The sequence below is a fragment of the Magallana gigas genome, chromosome 9 (assembly GCF_963853765.1).
Source record: "Magallana gigas chromosome 9, xbMagGiga1.1, whole genome shotgun sequence".
NCBI classification, from domain to species: Eukaryota; Metazoa; Mollusca; class Bivalvia; order Ostreida; family Ostreidae; genus Magallana; species Magallana gigas.
The window spans coordinates 14,157,161-14,167,348 of NC_088861.1; the positions used below are offsets into that span (position 1 = coordinate 14,157,161).

At 38.1% G+C, this 10,188-nt stretch overlaps 1 protein-coding gene across 3 annotated transcripts; it reads left to right on the forward strand.

The window, feature by feature from the left end:
* Nucleotides 1–663: 663 nt before the first annotated feature.
* LOC117684664 (uncharacterized) lies at nt 664–6,379 on the forward strand. 3 transcript variants are annotated; one of them, XM_066071757.1, is made up of 6 exons: nt 664–751; nt 1,149–1,365; nt 1,516–1,688; nt 1,801–1,896; nt 2,847–2,999; nt 5,083–6,379. In XM_066071757.1, the coding sequence occupies exons 2-6, from the start codon at nt 1,149–1,151 to the stop codon at nt 6,289–6,291; spliced, it is 1,848 nt and encodes a 615-aa protein (XP_065927829.1). In that variant the 5' UTR covers nt 664–751; the 3' UTR covers nt 6,292–6,379. The 3 variants fall into 3 exon arrangements, with proteins under 3 accessions (XP_065927829.1, XP_065927831.1, XP_034313590.2); XM_066071759.1 differs by lacking the exon at nt 2,847–2,999 and having other exon boundaries at nt 5,083–6,377; XM_034457699.2 differs by having other exon boundaries at nt 2,847–5,221.
* The last annotated feature ends 3,809 nt before the right edge of the window (nt 6,380–10,188 follow it).

Sequence of the window (10,188 nt, forward strand, 5' to 3'; positions counted from 1 at the left end):
GAATGATGACATGTATTAAACTAAAGTTTGGAAAGTCAACATTTAGAAAACTCTAACACTGTAATGGAAATTCAATTTGTTGCTTTATAGATCTTCTCTTCAACTCACGTTTTCCGTTTAGTTTGATTGTTGTTCCCCTGAAAAATGTTCAATAGCCACAGTTTTAAATGTATTCCCCAACAAACGCATCATTATAAAAAAAAACCAAATTGTTAAATCTTAGATTTCAACGTGTGTCACGAATGTTTATCAATTTTTTTGCAGGAACAGAAAAACGTCATTTTTTAAACAAAAATTAAATCACAAATTATCCACTTTGTTTCTAGTTAAGTGAAAGTAAACTTAAACGTTTATGACATTTTTAACACTAACGACTATCATATACTGTCATCATGAACAAGAGATGGTGTGCGGGTATTTTATATACCGGTATTCCCCTTAACTTTCGACTGAAAATAAAATAGGGATGTGTATGTATAACTCACACCTGATTCCACAACACTAAACAAATAAACTATCACAAATCAATATGAGTTACACATTTTCTCTAATATGATTAGTGTTTTACCGCAGGGATTTTATGTCAAGGGAATCCATTTGGTGTTTTGTGTCAGTTACAAATAACGCGGTAAAATTGTTGACTCTTCTGTAATTAGAGGTTATGTATCACAAGTGAAATCACGTGCTACCGAAGTGACGTCATTCCTTTTCGCTGTTTAATGGTGAGAGCAGACAGCAGATCGAGAGGAAGGTAATATTATATTTTACATTATACGCCGTTGGAGGCTTGAGTGAAATTTATGGTCTCAAGATTGTTGGATATCTTTAGAGAATATTTGAGTTAATGTGACTGTTGGATGTCGCAGATTTGAACTGGATTGTATTTGGAATATGGCAGGGGCCATTAAATGATATATGAGACATGCCGTGGAGCGGCGTTTTGTGTGAAATTGGAATATCTAAGCTGGGTTTTCATTTAAATGCATTTTATATATGATTAAAGAAGAATGTGGATATTGACTACAATGTAGGAAGCGTGAAATTTTATTTTATGTCTGTATATTATCTACTTCGTTTATCCGTATTTATCCGGACGGGAAAGTTCGGGTCGAGCATGAATGCTTACGTCATGATTGTTTATATTTTAGATGGTTCAGCCGGTAGTTTTAAAGAAGAGACACAGTCTGAAGGGGCTTACGTTGCTACCTGTAATCAGGAAGGTAAAGGATGGGCAGTTAGAAAATGTTAAGGAGTTGGCGAGAATCAGTGTCGGGAAGCGCACAGAGGCGCTGCAGTTGAGGGATATCGCCAAGGCAGTGATGGAGATAACGGGAGAACCAATGGATGAGTTGTTGGAGTTAGCAGGTAAACTGTGTACTTGAATAGATTAGCATGGGCGATATTTAGTCTTGATCACTTACTCTGGTTTAATTATCGTGATGTAATAGTGGTGTTATCACTATTATGTGTCTAGTTGATATTGTCTGATTGTTACGTGCAAAGTCTGTCTTGTAGGGAAAGATATTCGAGATTGTGACGCAGCAAAGTTACTGTTGCACTATTGTGTACTAGCAGCGAATGAAAGGGGACAGCCCAAAGGGCAGGTGTTGCAGGATGATGAAGCGGGTCCGAGTACATCTGGTGCACCTGCAGAGAGACAGAATCAGACTGAAGACAATACTGTGGAGGTACTGTGTCTATTATATTGTATGTGTGTGTGTGTGTGTGGAAAAAAAAAAAAAAAAAAAAAAAAAAAAAAATGAGCGAATCCTAAAATTGAGCAAATCCTATTTATTTTAGAATGAGGCCACCCCAGTGAAAAAGAGAAAGACGATTGATGACATGGAAAGGAGACTGCTGATGCTAGAGAAGTTGGAGAAGGAGGATGTTTCGAAGGTGAAGGAGAGGGTTAAAGCTTTAGCTGCTCAGCAGGACCCTAGTGAACCTCTGATATTAATAACTCTTGATGAATTAGCTCGCTTAAGTAGAAAGTTGGGGGATAAAGATATGGAAGTATATGAAGAATTGTATAGGCAGTGTGGTCGTCTGCAAGGGAAAGTGAATATCGCGAATTTATGTCTTACAGTTCTAGGGGGGCAGGGAGCTGATCTGGTGTCAAAAGCAGTTAATAAATGTATTAAAGAAGGACAAAACTTGGCGTCCAAATGTGAGGGTGTGAAGATGAGAGGTGAGATGGAACAAGATCAAGGTTCTAAAGGTTCAAATTCTCCATTAGCTGGATTGTACCCTATGTATTCAACGCCTCTTCTAGGTGCCCCTGGTTTTCAGCCTTATCCATTTCATCCATTTTCAAACTTTGGTACTTATTCAAGGCCGCGGGGTTACAGACCAATGGGAGGTATGGGAAGAAGGAATGCTAGTAGGTTAGCTTGTCATTTTTGTGATTCGACACAACATCTAGTTAAAGATTGTGAGTTGATGAAGGCTGCTAGGAGAAAGTGAATTGAAAATACATATGTATGGAAATTTGTGCATTTAATTGTAAGAATACAATTTTGTAACAAGATTTTGTTCATTTAAGGTTCATTTATGAACTTAATTTTGCTTTGATTGATTTATGCAGCTGGAAGAATTGTAAATGGCTGTAGTGGAAAATACACATATATTTTTGATGAAGATGGTCATTTTAGTTAAAGTGACACATTAAATGTTTTGATGGAACTGGATTGTTTGTTATATATCATACATGCATAAGAATTCCTGATCTTGCAACCCGAGGACACTGATGCCTTAGTGGACCAAGTCCACGTGGGTTGTTAAGTGAAGGAGTTCCACTATGATTGTCACCATATGACCTTTAAATGAATTATGATTTTAATTTGTAGGAGGATAATGGAGCGTCAGTGTTGATTAATGATAATCAGGTTACTGCTGAGTTTGACAAGATGGTAGAATTTAATCCCATGAGAATAGTTCCTCGTCAGAAGGGAGAATGGGTGACAATCAGTGGTGGGACTCCTTCACTTGCAACCCACCGAGTTAGTGCAGAATCTGTAATTGAAGGTTCTGATTTTGATATGAACCAGTTGCTGGTATATAGTCCAGATTCATTTATTGCAGGACAGTTGAATAGAAATGTTTTGGCCTGGGAATATGTGTTAGAGAGGAGTGGAGTGAATGAAGATATGATATTGAGGGTGAGAAAGTGGCTTACAGAGGGAGTGGATGTGACAGAGTTTTTTACTCATTTTAAAGGGAATTTTCGTGGAAAGTCATTTGATTCTGAGTTGCCCTCAAGTGCTGTATTCCCTAACTCTGCTTTATGTAAAAAGTATCATGCTTTTATTTGTGATGTTTTGTATGAAAAGATAAGGTCAGGTGCTATAAGAGTGCTTGGTAAAGTCGGTGAGTGTGAGATGCCCCATATTGTGATGCCATTGACAATTGAACCAAGTAAACCAAGACTATGTCATGATGACAGATTTTTGAACCTCTGGGTGAAGGATCTTCCCTTTCAGCTGGAGACTTTGAGAGATGTTCATAGGCTTGTAGGGTGTAATGCATTTCTGATAACGACAGATGAAAAATCTGGATACGATCATGTTAGGTTGTCCAATGATTCTCAGGGATACTTTGGGCTTATTTTTGGTGGTTATGTTATGGTGTATACGGTAATTCCTTTTGGGTTCAAGGCATCGCCTTTTATATACCAGACAATTGGGATGGTTGTTACGTCATACCTTCGGAGTCGGTCTATAAGTACTGTACAATATATTGATGATAGGTTGGCTATCGCGAATGTCTCTGGTGCTGTGGACCCATATGTAGAAGGTTGTAAGGTCGCATACATATTAGTAGAAGTGTTGACAAGGTTGGGTTATACTTTGGCTTTAAGGAAATGCTCGTTTGTTCCATTGACATGTGTCAAGTTTCTGGGTTTTTTGGTTGATTCCAAAAAACAAGCTTATATTTTGCCAGAGTGCAAGAAGTTGAAATTTGCTGATTTGAGAGAAAGTATTCTTGGTTCAAAAGAACTTACTGTGAAAACTCTTCAGCGATTTGCTGGTAAATGTATATCAATGGGCCTTGCAGTTCCTGGTTGTAGGCTGTTTTGTAGGGAGGTTAACTTGGCAATTTCTAGAGCTGTAAAAAGTAGTAAGCATGTGTGTTTGACTGATGAGCTGAGGGAGGAATTAGAACATTGGCGTTTTCTAGATTCTTGGGAAGGTTGTTGTCAGTGGAGAAGTGAGTGTCATCAGCAGGTTATGTTGTCTTCAGATGCATCCTTGTACAAGTACGGGGCAGTGGTAGAGCAGGGTAGGAATAGGTATGAGATTAGTGATTTTTGGGAAGAGAATGATCAAAGACCTATTCATTTAAAGGAGGCAGATGCTGTTTATAAGGTGTTATTGGCTCTTGGAGAGAACATAGCTAATTCTAGAGTACATGTGCTAACAGATAACATGGCTGTACTTAGTGTCTGGCAGAACCAGGGGGGAAAGGACAGGGCGTTGAACTGTATTACAAAATGTATTTTTTCTTTGACTTTGAAGTTGAATTTTGAGTTAAATTTACAGTTTGTTCCTTCGAAGTTAAATGAGGCTGATGCACCTTCGAGACAGATTAGTTATGCTGACTCAATGTTGGATGGGAAGACTTGGGGTATAGTGGAAAAAGTATTTGGTCCCCACACTGTTGATTTAATGGCAAGTGATTCTAATTCAATGAAGGCCAAGGGGGGTGGGGTATTGCGTCATTTTACACCATGTCCAATGCCATTCACTGCAGGGGTTGATGTGTTCGCACAAAATATTCGAAAGGAGTTGAACCCCTATGTATTTCCTCCATTTGGTATGGTTTTTCCAGTTTTATCATTTTTGAAGGAACAAGAAATTCCTGTATGTACATGCATTCTTCCATATAGACAACCAGTGCCTGTATGGCAGCCCCTCGTTGAGGAGTGTAAGATATCTAGTGTGGTGTTAGGCTGGCAGGGGGAAAAGGGGGTTATTCGGGTCCCTACAAAGAAGGGATATGTTCTTGATAATAAGGGGCTGAAATGGGCATTGATTGCTTACAGGTTGACATTTTCAGAGAATAAACCTGTTTAATCTTTTTCAGGTAGGGAGTGTCGATGTTCAAGTCTTAGATGAGAGGTTAAAGGAGTTAGATGCAAGGAGGTCTTCTTCACTGGATTCAAAGAGGCAGGATTGTTTGAAAAGGGAAATTACTGAATTTCTTGTGAGGATGTCTGGTCGAGAATTGACAAGTTGTACACCTGATGACATTAGGCGATTTTTGGTATGGAAGGATCAGTGCGGTAAAAGTCAAGTTCATAAGATAGACTGTCGTTTTTTAGGAAACAAGGGATTATTTGACTGTAATTGTCCAGTACGTCTTGCTTCTGGTACTGTCTCATTAATGATAAATAGATTAGTGAACATTTTTCATGAGATGGGATGTGAAAGATCGTGGAACATGGCTCTTGGATTAGGGAATCCGGCTGCATCAAGTCAAGTGAAAGATTATTTGAAAATTATACAAGAGGAGCAAGCGAGAGCCCATTTGGTACCAAAACAGGCTAAACCCATCTTTTTGACCAAGGTTAAGGCTATTGTTGGCTATATAGGGGGGCGATTAAGCATGAGTTCTGTGTCAGTTAGGGAGAGGTATATCTTATTGAGAGACCAGGCTTGGTTCAAATTGCAGTTTTTTGCTGGAGATAGGGCAGGAGATCTTGCAAATTTGGTGGCTCAAGAAGTTAAGTGGCTTAGAGATTATTCAGGTTTTGTGTTTAATCACACTTTTGGAAAGACTCTTCGAGGAGGTAAAAGGAGGAGTAATATGTTTGTTGTAAAGAGGTGTGATGATAAGGTTATTTGTCCTGTAGTAGGGTTACAAGATTTTGTTTCAGGATGTAAAGACTTGGGAGTTGATCTGTCTTGTGGCTATCTCTTTCGAGTTGTTACAGAGGGTGCACGGGTTTTAGATCAGCCTGTTTCCTATTCAGTTGTATATGATAGGTTGCGTGTGTATTTGCGGAAACTTGGTGCTGATGAAGGTGAGACTCCACACAGTTTCCGGGCAGGTTGTGCTGTTACGTTGGCTATGTCAGGCTCAGTGAGTGAGGTGGGTCAGATAATGAGACATGTTGGTTGGTTTGGGGAAGGGAGTGCCGAGTATTATAGTAGACTTCCAGCCTTGGTGGAATCAGATTTTGTAGCTGGAAGATTGGCAACAAGTGTGAAAGATGCGGGAATGATGGAAGAGAAGTATCGAGAGTGCATGCAGTATGATAGTCTTGATTCGGCCTTTGTAGAGAGTGAGTGATGAGATAGAGAGCTAAGTGTACATTATGTACATTTACATGTCTGAATATGATTTATGATTTTAATGATTAAAGTTTTGATAACATATAAAGGGTTTGATGTGTTTTATATGCTAATTTAATGTGTTCAATGTTTATATATTTTATGGTGAGTGTTGGGAAGAGGCACTAGATATTGAGATAAAATTGAGATTTGGATACCTAGATAGAGACTTTTACACCCAATACTTTATAAAGGAACTGAGGTTGAAATGTGATTCCACATGTGATATGGGAATATCACAAGTGAAATCACGTGCTACCGAAGTGACGTCATTCCTTTTCGCTGTTTGATGGGTGGATGTGTATACAGTAGGAGACGGAAGAACAATGCGGTAGGGTTAGGTTGTGAGATTTCCCACCCACCCACCCTTGGGGTTACATTCTCAACTTTGGTTCCTAGATACGAGACTTTTACACCCAATACTTTATAAAGCAACTGAGGTTGAAATGTGATTCCACATGTGATATGGGAATATTCAGTGTAATGTTGAGCGTTTGACGACATTATTCAGAAGTCATTCTTTTCTGGCGTTACAGTAGGTCATATTCTTAAATTGCGAACAACGATACATTCCACCCCAAGACTTTCACAACGCTTTGTGTCTAATTTGGTTCTAGTGTACATAATTGAATAGCAGTGTTTGAGAGAGAGAGAGAGAGAGAGAGAGAGAGAGAGAGAGAGAGAGAGAGAGAGAGAGAGAGAGAGAGAATGAAGTTGATGGATAGGCGGATTGATAAATACTAGTAGATATAACATTCGGTTTTTTTAATTAATGCTTAAAAACAAGATAAGTGACATATATTTTTATGCTATTTCTCCATCATATTTCATAAAAAAGAACTTACAACCTCAACACAAAGCAGACGCCGGATGTGATCACTACATAACGGGATGCCAACTCTTAGTGCTAAACACTTGTCCATAGTTCATTGACTTGGTAAATTCAAAACAAGATTATTATTTTGTTCCTGATTTAAGAAAAAATATATTTGTGTATAAAGGTTGCTATTATTTTGTATGCATATACATATTGTAGTAGAACACCTATTTCATTGAGGGGAGGCCGACAACCTATTTTAATTCAATAATTGGAATGTCGGTTAAAAGAACACTTATATCCATACAGAAACACACAGTTCTGTTTTGAATGCATTATAGCTATCTATAAGAAATAAAATATAAAAGAATATAGTCATTTGATCTTTACATGTACATGTAGATCTCAGTACAGGTTTTTATATTTGCTTGAAAAGCCAGCAGGCTTTGAAAAGAACTTCATTGAGAAGATTACCCTATTTTCAGTTTTAATTGTTTCCACAAAGGAACCCTTCAAGATAAAGACCAAGCACAATGAATTTTTTAAGGCATTTGGATTTGTTTTAATGATAATGAAATCTGAATATTTATTCGTTACATGTAGCTTCATTTTCACATTTCTAAAGTGGAAGACAGGAGAGCACACAGCATGTACAAGGAAACTCGCCTGAGTGTCTTTATCAGCTATTACCAAGCCCCTAGCAATATTTAACTTACCACCTCTCTCCCAAAAATAAAATCCTTTCAGTTTTTCCCAAATGAACATAAAATTCTTTTGACCCAACAAGGAAGTTAAAATTGATGAACAATATCTTACTTCCCTCATCAGTTTAAGATAATGTGGTCGGATCAGGTAGCACGAGTTACAATTCTGCAAATATTTGTGACAGGATCATCATGTTTTGGTAAGTATATTGTCTTTATTGCATTGAAAAATTATTTTTGTTCATGAACATGAAAAAAAAATATATAAAAATGTATATCTGTGATTTACACAGATTGCCAGTATGTATTATCAATGGAGAATCCATTATTATTACAAAAAAGAAGACCGATGCAAATCGAATTCAGATATAAACGTATTGCAATTTGTTTTATATCATATTTACCGCCTTTACTGTGTCTGTAATTATAACACCAAGCTGCGTCCCCACGGCGTGTTCACGGCGTTGTAATATTCATGGAATCGCGGTAGGATCGCAAGGAAAATTGAGAAAAAATGTAGTTTTATTTAAACATTTTACAAGTGGAGATGTCACGGCGACCGAGGAGTTCTTAATTACGGAGCTCACACGGCGTGAAATTGCTTTTCACGGAGTTCTACTTGGCGATTAAGTGCGCTCTCGCTGAGTCTCCGCAGAGCGCTCATGACGTGCTAGGAGTTTTAACCGCGCGTACACGGCGTGCTCTGCGCGCTGACTGCGTGCACAAGACGTTCGTTTCTTCCTGGTAGGTAAATATTAATGTGTACAATTGTATGGGAACAAACAAGAATTTACAACTAGTAAATAAATGATTAAAAAAAAATTGTTTTGATTATATGAAAAGGTACATTGTAATTGAAACATAACCAATCCTAAACAATTTGTGAAGGACTAGGACAAAACTCTTAGGAGTCAGGTCTACAAAAAGATCCGGTATTAGATGTTAGAAAACATAGAAAAGATGTGAAAACATCAGATCCAAATGGCATGAATTCCATCTACGTCCATTGATAGGTCTTGGAATATTAGTAAATGCTACTTTTTACATAGTCATCTACATCCAGTTTGATAATTATTACATCGCTTGCTATTGTACAACAGCCATTTTTCGTGGTCCTGATGACAACGCACTAGAAACGCCGTGGGAGCGCGGTATAAACGCAGAAGAAACGGCACGAGAGCGCAATGAACGCAGCAACAGCTCTTTGGGGTCGCTGTGTGAACGCAGCCAAATGAAAAACAACTTGTTCAAACGCTGTGGATGCGCAGTGAGAGCGCGATAGAGACGCAGAGAGATCCCATAGCACTCCGTGAGGTCTCCCTGAAAGCGCAATTGACTTTTCACTGCGTCTACACTGCGATTAGCTGCGTTCCTTGAGCGCACCGACGGAGCTTTCGCTGTTGGAGATCTTACGGCGCTGTCACGGCGACCTCACCACGCTTCTACGGCGTGTTTAACAGAACACAGAGCAACGGCTCGTACTTTGTGCATGTTCAAAGTGTGCGCCGTCGCATGGCGTTCTAAAATGTTCAAGGCGATCCCACCGCGACGGACGAAGATGCCGTTGCGTTGTTACGGCGCTGTAGGAGACTCTACTGCGTTTACCTTGGCGTTTTACATTATGTAAGAACGCAGCGGGATCGCCGTGAGGACGCAGTTCCGGTGTGACAGGGATTTAACGCCCGTTTCCTGTCTTCATTTTACATCCAAATATTTCGAAATTTTTGTCAGATATTCAAAAGCAAATTTATCTACTAAAACAAACGAGTATGGTATATGTATGTACTTCGTTTATTAACTATTGATGATATTATTATGGTGACGCTCCTATAAAACATAATTAAATACACATATAAACTTCACAATCATTAAGCATCACAATTAATTCAATTACTATAATGACACATTTGTTCAATTACAATATATTATTTTTCTACTTTAATTACAACCTTTATCTTATATTTAATAAATGATGGTCATAAAATGAAATAACCCTATTACAATATTGAATATGCAATGTTGCAGATTAAAAATATACTCTGACAAAATGTAAAACCCATAATCAATAATTTCTCAAGTACACATGTACCTACCCTAAATAAGGGTGAAAGGAACTGTATATACTGTATACAACTGTACAATTACATGCACTGGTAGGTAATGTCTGAAACAAACGATTTAGACATGTAACTATGCAAAATATGCATGTCTATAATTGTATAAAAATACATGTAAAATCAATATCACTGTACCCTTTTCAAACATTAGTCTGTATTCAAATCATGAGTGCAAATCACTGTGAAACCTTTAAACTTTGTAAACTTTCTTAATAATT

Coding starts and splice junctions, on each gene's coding strand:
- LOC117684664 (XM_034457699.2), top strand. CDS start 1,149: ATGGTTCAGCCGGTAGTTTTAAAGAAGAGACACAGTCTGAAGGGGCTT. Junction 1,366..1,515: donor TGAGTTGTTGGAGTTAGCAG/GTAAACTGTGTA, acceptor TCTGTCTTGTAG/GGAAAGATATTCGAGATTGT. Junction 1,689..1,800: donor CTGAAGACAATACTGTGGAG/GTACTGTGTCTA, acceptor TATTTATTTTAG/AATGAGGCCACCCCAGTGAA.